The 13,618-nt window shown below is 38.4% G+C and overlaps 1 protein-coding gene across 12 annotated transcripts in view; it reads right to left on the bottom strand.

Annotated features, from left to right (window-relative positions):
- The window catches only part of EPB41L2 (erythrocyte membrane protein band 4.1 like 2), a 118,222-nt gene that overhangs the window by 59,599 nt on the left and 45,005 nt on the right, over positions 1-13,618 (bottom strand). For 10 of the 12 annotated variants that reach the window (XM_064508980.1, XM_026119575.2, XM_064508981.1 and 7 more), the window contains exons 3-4: positions 12,651-13,153; positions 11,454-11,666 (exon numbers count right to left, since the gene is read on the bottom strand). In XM_064508980.1, coding sequence (XP_064365050.1) covers positions 11,454-11,666; positions 12,651-13,139 — 702 coding nt within the window. In that variant the 5' untranslated portion in view covers positions 13,140-13,153. The remainder of the gene's footprint in view (positions 1-11,453; positions 11,667-12,650; positions 13,154-13,618) is intronic. The other 2 variants (XM_026119585.2, XM_064508978.1) reach the window with 1 other exon arrangement.

Here is a 13,618-nt window from a genome sequence, read left to right on the forward strand (position 1 = left end):
GATTACTTATGATGCCATCTCCAAGCAGTGGCAACTACATTTTTAGTCAGATAGAAATTGATTTATATGCAATAGAAATACTATCTTCCAAGCATAAAACAATGAGAAGCATTCAAAGAAAGTAAGTTATAGAGGCATATCAGTCTTACCCACTCAGAACGTTAAGCACTTCAGCACTGAATCATCATCTTTGAAGGGAAAGCTTTGCAATTTACTGTTAGCACCTGGGTTATAATCCAGAAAGCTGAAATAAGTAACACCAGCAGCTCTAAGAAGTATCCTTTACCAGAGGCATAAAGGCGGCTCACAGTAACAACTAACACAGTTGATCATGTTGTAGCCCTTCAAGATGCAACAGGGTCAAGACAGATCTGAACAGTTCCTGGGGCGTTAGTATTTTTGTTTGGTTTTAAATACACTAGCATAACATGTGCAATGTATTCAGACGACTTCTGAGTCTCTTTCATATCAGAAAAAGAGGCTTTGAGCTCTTTTCTCTATATTCTAGACCCAGGGTTGCTGAGGAAATTATTTTCCACTCTCCCTCACTTACCACATCTAGCTAACATGTGCATTACCTGTCAGAGCCCCATTACTTTCTCACTTCTGAACTTACTGGATGCATACAGAAGGATGGAATGTAGGTACAGGTGGAAAATAACAGGAATAAGAAGGCGGTGTGAGTATTTGCCCAAGCAATAGACTTGATGAAATACGTAAACTTTGTTTGAGGTAATACACTTCCTGGATCAATGGCAGTGATCACTTGTTTGTCTCAAAGGAAAAAAAATGCAAGTGGTATGGATTTTTATTTTTTATACAAAGAAAACAAAATTTAAAATAGTATTTTTTTTTTCCAGAGGATGACATACGACAAGCAATACTAATCATTAAGCTGGGAACATAGCTTTTCCTCAGTCTCTGTGAACAACACACCTGCTTCACTTTTCTCATGGTTCCAGAAATAAACCAGCACTTGTGAAAGAAAAACCTGGATGTGTTCTGTTCAAACACACCAGAAAAATGCATAAGGAGACAAGCTGTTCAGTGGGAGATGTTAGGGCTTCAGAGAATATCCTTAATTCCACTGACTGCAATATAAACCTGTATTGTTCCTGCTTCTTTTTCCCCAGGACTCTAAATGTTGACAATGTCTAGGAGAAAGGAAAACCAAGAAAGGAGAGCAAAACTTTCTTGACTGGATTAACATTTCACTAATTGCACTAAAGAATTATGATCAAAGACAATGAAACAGCTCAAGTGATCAAATTTGGTATACTACAAATGCTAACAAATTATTTTGAAGACTTAATGGTAATTAAACAGATCAAGAACATAAGATGAGAGGACCCTGCAGCAAGTTGTGTCCATGCAAAAGCACAATATTTAGCTACACCGCAACTTCTGGAAACCAGTAAAGATAATGTTAAGGGAACAAAGCAACCTTGACTCTACCCTCATTGAGCTGAAGTATGTTGATAATACAAATACTTGAATACAAGTTTTTGTTTGTTTGTTTTTTTAAACACAGATGCCGCAGAACACTCTTACCAGACAGAGACACAGAAGGACAAAGCTTAATTTCTTTGTCAAGGTAACATTTGAGTTTGGTCAAGAAAAGTATTAAGAAATTATATACGGGTATCTCTCACTAGAAAAAGTAAGCCTGCTTCATGTAAACCAACCAACCAACATTTGCTAAAGATTACCATCTTCTCAATCTTGTCTTGAAAATTCTTTTCACTTGCTCCCTCAGATGAAACCAAAAACATTGCCATGCAGGTCATCAAACAACTCACATCCTCCAAGACAAAATGGACCCCTGAGCAATCTCCAGATTACTATTACTACTACTATAGTAAACAATCTGTGGTAACCAGGACAGCAAATGTATACATCTTTCAACATACACAAATTGGTTTTGCTCATATCACAGTTACAGAACTGCACCTACCTGCTTTAATTAATTCCTCCACGTATCTCAGCTTCGTGTTACAGATTTCCAGCATTAAGAGTACTGCTAAACTCTATTTTCAGCAAGATAAAACACTCATTTGTCACTTGATAAACGCCAAATTTCTATAAATGTTTAGTGAAGCATGGTGGTTAGTCCAGACCAGCTTTTGTATAGCTGTTACTGTTTAGTCTAGATATCTGAGATAACAACATACTTTTAAAAACTGATTCCAGTGGAACTTGTTTTGCGAAGTACCAATCTCAGACAAAAATTGTAACCCCTTTTACAATAACATTACTTGCCAAAAATTGGGAAATAGTAAGAGTTGGTTTTTGTATAACACTGGATAGCACCTTAGAGGTTAGTTTCTGCTCTCTTACTGAAATTACATTTATTTCCTAAGCACATAGACTATTGTCTGTACATATTTTCTTTCAAGAAAAAAAGCAAGACTGAGGAAAATGAGAATGGGAAGGAAAAAAAGAAATTGAGAAAGCCAGATAGTGACCAGTCTATACAAACATTACTTTATAAAATAAAGAAAAACAGAAGAAAATAAAAAGGTAAGTGACAGACTAAACAACTGGATAAATAGACTAAATCATGGAATTCAATAAGCAGTAAAAAAAAAAGAAGCACTTTAACAGGGAATACCAAGGATATTATGCCTGAAATGGTCTGCACCTGCCAGACAATATAAGCCTCAAAAAGTAGTCTTCCAATTGTAAAAGTGTGGTTCAAGAATAAAAAAGTTCTTCGTATTTTAGGGACTTCTGTTATTTCAAAAAAGCTAGAGAAAACTGGACACTTGGGCAACAGTGATAACAGGCTGAGATTTTAAGGAACTGCTTTTTCCTGTAAACAAAAAAGAAAAATGAGACCAGTCTTCTAAAAGGTCCTCGTATAAAACTAACACTTTTGAGAACTCACGAAAATATGAAAAACAAAATAAATAAAACCCTACGGACTTTTGATAGAAAGCAAATCTAACAAGCCTAAAAATATGAGAAATATTTCACATTGAATTTTATGCTGTTCTCACCATTTGCATTTTTCAGCAATTGCACTTTTTTTGTGAAACCGAAAATTTTTAACCTATCTTTTTAAAATGAAAAATGCAGATCATGGCTAAGTACTGCTGTCACAAGAATTAATATTCCACTGAAGTGCCCAAGCATCATCATTTCACCTCAACAAGACTGCAACATGTAGTAAACAGATGGTGCTAACCTCCCAAAACAATGGAGCTTGAGTCTATTGAAACAACGTATGGGAAAAAGGATTACTAAGCTAGCACAGCATTAGTTAGATAGCAAAATGCCAGGAGCGTCAATTCTAGTAGTGTTCTATGCGATTTATCTTTGGTATTTTGCATATAGGCACTGTGAACATTCTATTATTAGCTGTAAATCTATGAAGTTGACTATGTCATTGATTATGTTTTCTTTATCGGTGACTATATGCTAATATCATTCATGCTGTCCTCTTCCATCAATTTTTCATCAAATGTACATATAAAGTTACCCACTGTAACTATACAGTCTAAATTAAACTATTAACACAGCTAACACATGTTCAAAATAACCCCTGCATCATATTCCTCCAACAGTGAAATAGAGGTATAATCACATTTCTCATAGAACAGTTGAGGCTGGGAGGGACCTCTGGAGGTCACCTAGCAAAAACCACTTCTCCAGAGCAGGCTGCTCAAGGCCTTGTCCAGTTGGGTTTTGAGCATCTCCAAGGATGGAGACTTGACAATGTCTCTGGGCAATCCGTTCCAGTGTTCAGTAGTTGACATGTCCTCACACTCCTATGCTTAAATGGAATTCCTGGTATTGCAATTTGTGCCCATTGCCTCTGTCCCATTCTGTCACTGGGCACCACTCAGAAGAGTCTGGCTCCATCTTCTTTACTCCCCTAGCTATCATATATTTATACACATTGGTAAGATTCCCCCCGAGCCTCCTCTTCTCCAGGCTGATCAGCCTCTCCTTGCACAACAGATGCTCCGGTCTCTTGACTATCTTTGTGGCCCTTTGCTTGACCTGCTCCAGTATGTCCATGTTTCTCTTGCACTGGGAAGCCCAGAACCGGACACAGCACTCCAGATGTGGCCTCACAAGGGTGGAGTAGAGGAAAAGCATCACCTCCTTCAACCTGCTGGTGACACTGTTCCTAATGCAACCCAGGATACTGTTGGCCTTCTTTGCCGCAAGGACAACAAGTTGAACGTAAGCCAGCAGTGTGCCCACCAGGACTCCCAGGTCTTCGTCTGCAAAGCTGCTTTCCAGCAAGTTGGTCCCCAGCCTGTACTGGTGCCTGGGGTTATTCCTCCCCAGGTGTGAGACTTTTCATTTTCCTTTGTTGAACTTCATGAGATTCCTCTCTGCCCATTTCTCCAGCCTGTTGTGGTTCCTCTGCATGGCAGCACAACCATCTGGTCTAGCAACCACTGCTCCCTGTTTTGTACTGTCTACAAACTTGCTGAAGGTGCACTGTACCACCGTCCAGGTCATTAATGGTCTCAGCATCAACCCCTGGGGTAAAGCACTAGTGATTGCCTCCAGCTGGACTTCATGTCACTGAACACAAAACCCTCTGAGCACAACAGTTCAGCCAGTTTTCAATCCTCCTCACTGTATACTTATCTAGCCCATACCTCATTAGTTTCTCAGTGAGGGTGTTATGGGAAACGGTATCAAAAGCCTTGCTAAAGTTAAGGTAAGACCCACTGCTCTCCCCTCATCCACCAAGCCAGTCATCTCATTGTAGAAGGTGGCTCTCAGGTTTGTCAGGCACGATTTCCCCTTAGTAAAAAACTACTCCCAATTATCTTGCTGTCTTTCATATATTTCAAAATGGTTTCCAGAATTATTTGCTATCTTCCATTTTGTCCCCCTCCTTCATTAATTTTGCTTCTGTTCTTACAGAAAACTTTACTTACTATAAATAAGGAAACATAACTAGATTGCCAATTTAACTGAATCAGGATGGACTTAAAATATTGCAGATTAGATTATTTCAATTGTAAATACAAAATGGTATCGTTTTTTAAACACAAGGTGGCAAAGCCACAACTTCATTTATGCACTCAGTCTTACTTTTGGACAGGGGTGAAGCTAGGAAAAATCCAATATATATAATTTTTAATTTATATAGAAGTGCCATTCAGATTTAAAGCATCTTGATTTATGTCAAAACAAAAGCAGAAGTCTTGGGGTACTACACCATTTGTGTCAATTACTCCTACTTAAAAGAAAAGAGGGGGGAGGGGGGAAAAAGGTATTTCAAGAGCTTTTACATGACAAAACTCCTGCAACTTTAGAACATAAATATACACAGCCCTATGCAATTTGTTCTGGAGAGCAAATGTTCTGTAGAATAATTTTCATGTTAATGTTCTGGTTATTCTGACATAATTTTTTCCTTCTGTAAACATACCACAAAAAATTAGATACACTTCACTAACTTTACTGGAGGCTTCACCATTCCTTCTCACAGCTTACTTAATTTAGAATGAATGGTATACAACTGACACCATCAGGAAGAGATCCCTGTAGGGCTGAAATATTGTACTTTTAAGAAACATACACAAAAATGGCTAGATTTTAATAAAAGAATAGGAATTATTTAACAAATGGAGGCTTCAAGAAGCTTACGTGACTAATAGTTATAAAATACAAACTTAAATTCTGGCAACCTGCAGCAAAACATTCCCAAGGAAGATTTCATATTGTCAAACAATGAATAAGAATTTTTGAGCTATCTGATATGGAGAGAGATTTATTAGAAGACAGCTTTGAAGAAAGAGGTATATGAAAACATGAAATAAAAGACTTCGGTTTCAGTGAAACTTCCGAAGTCCGAAAACCAGATCTTTTACAGTCTCCCCTTCTATTAGTTTCACCCAAAAGATCTGAAAGAAGAGGCAGACAGCATCTGTCCACCATTATATTACAGTACACAAGAGAATTTGTACATAGTAAGCAACTAAACTGCTAGGAAGTCTAAGGAAAAGGCAGAAGATGGGAAGAAGAATGTAGCTTTTGACTATGCTGCTCAAAGGGACCCATGATCACATAGTGTAGGGATCAAGTGAAGGAAACCTTGGAAAGGGAAAAGCGCAAGAGAAGAGACAAAGTGAATGTGGGATGAGGGGAAAAGAGGAAGGTCTGCTAAGGGAAGGTATGTGACCAGACAGCACTAATATGTGTAAGCTGTACTGCAGGGAAGTGAAAGGGCAGAATAAGTGAGAAAAATGACTTAACTAGAAGACTATGGTTTTTTGGTGAATCAAAGAGATGGAGACTTTGGGGGCCTAGAATCTGAGTACTGGGAGGAAGCAGAAGACGGAGACAGACAAGAGGTTTTGATATATATAAGGTATTTGATTGAATGTGGAAGGAGGTGGCAGAGGATGAAGGTGAAAGATACAGTAGGACGTGAGAGCTAGTGTGTCAGGACACACAGCTGTAAGGCAAACAAGCCAGTAACCGTGCATGAAGGAGGGAGAAATTTGCGGAAAACCCTTTCCTACCTCTTTGACCTACCAGCAGCTTATGAACTAATGAGTCACAGGATTTCCCTAGGCTTGGAGAGATGAGAAATGTGTACTATATACATATTGATGCTTCCAATTCTTGAGGACAGAAATCTTGCTACAAAGAAGCAATTTCTCCCTAGTACTCACTGGGGCATTTTTGGTCTTCAATTGCTTTTATGTTGTCCATGTACCTAAAAGTTTTCGTACCTAATACTAAAGCACAACAGCAGAGATGCACACTGCATTATCAATACAAATGACACTTTCCCATCTAATATAAGTGATTAGAGTTGGTTTGGATAATTCGATGGTATGCTGACTTACCAATGCCAGCAAGCAATGAATGCTTAGCAAGTCCTCTCTGTTTCTCTGTACTGTATGGGAAGCAACAACAAATCCACTGAGCAGTTCATACTTAGTGTTGATAGCACAATACAGCTGAGGCATATAGCACTATTATAATCCATCAAGGGAGACACTGAAAACATGGATGCAGTACAAAAAGCAAGGTAGAGGAATACCCTCTATTACAGCTGGACATTTTGGAAAATTAGATACCACAATAAGCAGAATGCAAATCCAAAATCCTCATTTGAAAAATGTTAGCTAAGCTAATTATTAAGCTTCATCTTAACTAATACTAGTCCTATTAGAGCATGGATTTGCTCAAACTCAAAACAGTAGATAAACATATTAAAATATAAATAAATAAATTGAATTACATAATTTTTAACTTATTAGGTCAAGGACGATCCTGTGAGCTACATACACAGTGCAGGGTGTATACATCTTTTAGAGTCAAGAGGAAGAAGACTTCAGGAGCTATTCATAGGAAGGATGTCCTCAGGTACCCCTATCCTCCACGCCATGGGATAACTTCAAGCTAGGCATGCATCTGTGTCCCAGCATAACCCAAGAGTGATTGATATTATTACTGGCTCCTGTTTTCCAGCTACAGATTTCCCAGAGGCCACTCTGTTAGCACAGCCCTGCCACTGCAAGCAGTTCAAGAGCTACAGTTTGATTACTCCTACCTCAAACTGACATCTTGATGAATTGTGGGCATAGCTTAGTTCACATGGAGACTATTCCATTGCCTCAGGAGGAAAAGTACTAATTATTTTGCATTATCTGTATGTGAAAGGTAGTTATCCTGTAACTGGAGTTCTGGGCCATGCAATCCCTGCATATATAGCATATATTCCATGCTGCTAGAGACAAGAAGTTTGATTTTACCAAGATCACCTGTTTGGCTTGCCCATGAATCCTAAGATGAACGTAACTGAGTTTAGTGAAAGATGGAGGATCAGTTCTCTTCTGCAGATTTCAAGTACTTATGCATAAAGGAACCTGAAGACAACAGGACAAATAGTTAAATACACAATGGATAAGCTTGCACAGAAGCTGAGGGAATGCCCGCAACTGCAATACTCAGAATAAAACTGTAACGGCATGTCATGCATTGCAGAAAACGGTATAATGTGTAGACATGCCCGTGGCAGGTCCGTTAATCTGCTGGTAACTTCTCAAGCATTTGTTCCAGTAGGTGTACTGCAGAGAGCAACTCCTAAGCAGTCCAACAGTAAGTCCCTTTTGTTATCCTAATACCTGAAGATTACGCAATCAAAGTCATCCAGGCAGAAGCCTGCATAGGTACATGACTTGTAAAGTACGTAATACATCAAATATCAAACATGGTACACTAGACAAAAATGGGAATATTTTCAAGGAGTCATCTAGGCCTGGGAAATGCCATAACATTTCCAATGCTGGTTTTCTTTTCAGAAGAATCTAAAAGATATATCTAGATGCCTGTTTTTAGAAAATGGTGAAAATCTTATCATTCTTCATAACTCAGATATCCTGTCTAGGCATCACAGCTAAAGCAGCTACTATAGATCACCTGAAATGTAATATTTAGGTTCACAACTTTAGTCCAGAGCAACTACGAGTTAAATCTGACTGTATTTTTCTCCCCGTTCCAAAGGGACAGATACTCTAGTGCAAAGCGTAACACAGAAATGTAAAGGAGGAGCAAGACTACAGGGAGAAAAACTGTTGTCTTCTACACCAAATATTAATGCTGCCCATAACTGCCAGTGCAGTGTGTTTGTAATATCCACTTACAAGTCTATTTGCTGTGGGTATCATGTTAGATACTGTTTTGCACAACAAACTGAATAATATGGTGTTGCTTGGTCACATCTTTAACCTACTGAAGCCATAAAATGAGAACCATGATATTCTAAACGAGCAGCTTATGTGGCCATGGAAACTTCCCATCACCCAACAGCCATCCTGTACAACTAGAAGCAGCAGCAACAAGGCAGGGAATTCAAATTCATCAGTAAAAAACAACATACAGGTTTGCTGACTTTAATAGGACTCTGTCCTATTAAGGACTTAGGCTATTGCTTCATTTCACAATGACAGAAATGACCGGAAACAATAAGTAAAATTAAAACATTAGAAAACCAAACAGACTTCACAAGCTATTTAATTCACTGGACTCCTCTTTTCCTGCACCCCATAGATTGTAAGTAATGGAGTCCAGGAGGAGCTTAGAGCTCCTGTCCTGTGAAAGCAACTGCTGAAGAATGGAAGGTGGTTTAGGATTGGGACACATCTGTGCAACAGGCCAGTCCCATTCTGTTCGTCCTTGGTGTTTCTGGTCCACCAAGCAAGTGCCACATCAACAGACTCTGCCTTTGGTGCTGCTAGCTGGATAAGCTTTTGAAAATACCACCTACATAAACTTTTGAGATACAGAGCACAAATCCTCAGGTATCATGAACATGGTTTTCAAGTGTTTGCAAAGTTTATAAAAATTACAAAATAGAACTAAGCACATTTTAATCTGTCTTACAGCTAGTTCACTGGAAATATGGTTTCCAAATACATACTGCCCTGCAAGGCACATTATCTTTTTTCCAAGAGGGAACCAAACTCCAATATTAGATAAATTAGCTTACTTCTGTGGTGTCCATCAATCCAACAATAAATGGAGAGTTTCTACAGCTAAAGCAATTCACAAGCCTTTGGCAAGCGTGCCTGAAAAACTGATGCAGTTTATGATAATCAGCATTTGCCTCTTCCACTGGTGAAGCTCTCACAATCACCAGCATTTACAGTTTAACTTTCTAATACAGAACATCCTCTCACATCTTTTTACTGAAGCAACTGGCATCTTTTGGGAGACCGTATTAGCCTTAAGTGATCTGCTGATAAGGTCTACTTAATATCTTGCTCATAAGAAGCCAAACCAAAGGTCCATCTAGACCAGTACCTTGTATCTAACAGGAGCAATAGCAAATGACAAGGGAAAAGCGTAAGAACATGGGAGGCAGGAATACTTGTACAGTCTCTCAGTCTCCAGCAGTTCTAAACTCCAGGGTTTCCTGAGCCAAAGTGCCTAAACATTTTTCTTCCAAGGATTTTTATCTAATCACCTTTTAAAGCCATGCAAGCCTTTAGCCTCATAATAGGACATTTCACAGCATCAATGTGTTACACATAAAACTGGCCTTTGGTCTAAATCTACCACCTAAGAAATTAAATCAACAGTATCTATAACCTGTTCACTATTCTCATGAGAAAAACTGAAGAAGATTTAAATTTCTTCAGACTTTATCATGAGTACCAGTACACTGAAGTATGAATTTCTAATTTATTAGTAATATTTTTCTTGAAAAGAAATCCAGATGTTCAGAATCTCTGTTGAAAGGTGTCTGTGATAGTGTTTGCCTACTTCTTTCATAGCTGCCATCACCACAAGAAAATTTGAGAGGGAAATCAAGGACAGACTTCCATTCCTCCAGGTATAAGTAACTCATTTTCCTTTGCTTTTATTTTTAAACTGGAAGTTTAGCATGCACATATAAAAACCTTTTTAAAAAAAGCTGAAATGTTTTGAAAACAAAAAAAAATTTTTCTTTAAGCCACAATCTAAGCAAACTCTAGAAGAACTTGGTTTTTAAGAGGAACTGCTTCCATTGCCACAAATTACTACAAATTCTTCTGAGGATGACAGTGCATCTGCTCTATTTTTGATCATTTTCTGCATTGTCCTAAAGTAACCAAGAAAGGAAGGAGAGTCAAGCACCACTGTTTTCTCTAGTGAAAACGAAAATTAGCAGGTGGCAAGAGATCCTTCTGTTCAAATTTTTCTGATTCTCCCGCTGCTTTTGAAGAAGGATGTGGCTTTACTCTTTCTTAGATAAAACACAGGTTTTTGTACTGTTAATTCTTAAGTGCAACAACTGTTGTGTATAGACTATATAGATAGATAGATCGATCAACCAATCCTGTAGATACAAAGATGGCCATTGCTCATCACACTCAAGTAAAGGATGAGCTCTCAGGAGAGTGACCCGAGACTTGGTGCTATTTCTGAATAAAATGGAGAAGAACCTGTTATAGGAGAATAAAAATGTGCACTGTTGCTACTCAGCTAGAGGGATAGGGAACATGATACTTCAACGCTTATGACAGAAACATGAGTACACAGAAAATTTGCTAAACATTAACACAGGCTCAGAAATAGAATTAGCAAGATAGGACACCAAAGAGTTTGCAGAATGAAATGTTCTTCAAACTGTTGGCATATTCTTGGTAACACTAGGGCAGATGAACTGATATCACATATTACAGATATGAGATCACTTTCCAAAGGATTTATTTGTTGCATTTTATCTGATTTGCTAGTATATGCCAAGGTACATAATTAAGGATGAACTAAGAAGGTCTTAAAGACTCGGTTTTAAAACTGAAGTTTAACTGACCCTAAACGAAAGCTGCGTGAACGTAACATTGTAATGAACTCATTAGATTTACTAAAACAAAAATGCATTCTTTAAACTCTCCCAGCAATGAAAGCATACTGTACTCACTGCCTTCCCCCCCACACCATACAAAGAAAGATTTCTTTATATAAAAGACTTCCTGCCTTACCTCTAGATCACAACTGTATTCTGTGCCATCCAGGAGCATCACTTTACACTGCACAGTTTTAATTTTCTTGGGAGACTTCTGGAGAATGTTCTCCGTTTTAATTTCACCTGCCTGTACCTCTTTGGTCTCCCTTTCTTCTTTTTCTACTTGTTTTTCTTCCTTTTCCTCAGCAACTTTTTCAGCTTCCATTTCTTTACCATCTTCCTTGGCAGGCTGTATGAAATACAGTTAAACAATGAGCCCAACTTAAGAATGTGGATTTCAATTTCTTCATTTCTTTCATATGCCACCAATAAATAAGGCTTTAACCTTTCACTAAAGTATGGAGGTACTGGAAGCACAAAAACCAGTTCCAGCATTAAGGTTTTCCATGTGGGGACAAGATACTGAAAAATGGATTTTTTTTTCTATTTTTGCTCTCAGACCACAGATGGTGCCTTTTTTTCCTCCCCTTTTTTTTTTTGAAATGAAAATTTACGTGTTTTATTGACTCCCCTCCCGTCATTCCCACCCCCACCCCCACCCCCCGCTAACAGAAAAGAACTTAATGAGAAGCTCCAGGAATTACAGAGAATGAAAGAACACCGCTTATGAAAGTCAAGCTATATGGAATAGGAGGTTTGAGTTTAAAGATCGGACACGCAAATTTTCAAAAACCAAGACTTTGGGGCATCACAGAAGTTGGGTTTGCCTTGTGACTCAGCATTGACCTCCCAGCGTGAATCAGTAAGGATAGTAGCCACATGCATGGCTTCTAGTAGAGATAAAGTACAGCATAAAAAACTGAGAACATGAGGACTCTGGAATAACTAAAAAAAGATAACAAATGGATTAAGTTACCATGGAGGTATTTGTGTGATACACCGACTTCGGAGGCAAAGCTGACTTAAGAAGTTTCTTCCCTCATCGCTGCTCATTCCATTGCCCCTTGGACTATCCCCAAACAAGTGTTTGTGAGGTTACACTATAATTAGATTGCTAAAATGACTGCAGTCAAAAAATAATCTGTCACAGAGCAGGAACTTATAAAGCTAGCTTTACTACTCTTACAACTGTATCAACCCACCTGCAAAGAAACGAAGTAACAGTTAGCCTTCCCTGATATAATCCCTATAAAACCTTACATGTGTTACATAAACTATAGAACAGGACCCCTTAAAATTGCTCTTAAGTATTCATTAGCATTCTCATGTTTACCTGTGTTTCAGCACTGCTAACAGAGTGCTTTTCCTCTTTCTCATCTCCTTTAGCATTATGCTGATTTTCAGTTGCTGCTTCTTCTAAGCTCCTTTTTGGCTGAGCCACCTCCTCTGGAAGCTGGCATTCACTTTCTTTAGTTCCTTGGTCTTCCCCTACAGCCTTTCTCTTGGCCTCATCTTTAGGCTTGGCCTCATCTTTAGGCTCTGCCAAGGTGTAGGATTTTTGTTTCTTAAGCCATGGGGGCAGGAAACGAGAAATACCCTTGCTTTCAGACAAATCCTTTTCCTTCTTCTGGCTACTTGGGCTGCTTTGGCCAGTTGGCACTGGGACAGAGGAAGACTCTAAAGCTTCTTCAGAGGATGTTTTTCCAGACTTTTGATTTTCTGGAATATCTGATGCTTCTTCAGGCTTGTCCTTGGCTTTGTCTGCTCCCGCCTGCTCAGAAGCTTTCTTCACTTCAGTCTCTGAGCCAACTTCAGTTGTCATTGTCACAACCTACACTAAAAAGAAAAAAAAAATTTAAAAAAACCTGTTTACTGGTTCTTACATTATTTGTAGTAACAATCTACAAGGGGTGCTAAATTAAGCATATCAGGATTAAAGAACTACTCTACTGCACCTCTTCAAACTCTCTGCTAAAGCGCAAAACAAATCAGGAAGTTAAAACTTGATGCCATATAGATAACAAAGATTTGCAAAAATACTCAGTTCTGCGAGCATTACAATTACTTTTGGACACATCTGCTAAAAGAAAAGGCAAAAAGTGGTGCAGGCTCATTTTAGTAGAAAAATGGTTATGTAAACGCTCAAAGAAAAAAAAATGTAATTGCCTAATAGCTATATACTGGGAAAACTTGAGCTGGTTTTAACTACAAAAAGGTGAGAGAAACAAATACAAATGGATAAAGAGGAAGGGTGAAAAGGAAAAAAAGCAAATTAAGTACAGCATACGAGAAAGGAACTGC

The sequence above is a fragment of the Dromaius novaehollandiae genome, chromosome 3 (assembly GCF_036370855.1).
Source record: "Dromaius novaehollandiae isolate bDroNov1 chromosome 3, bDroNov1.hap1, whole genome shotgun sequence".
Lineage (NCBI taxonomy): Eukaryota > Metazoa > Chordata > Aves > Casuariiformes > Dromaiidae > Dromaius > Dromaius novaehollandiae.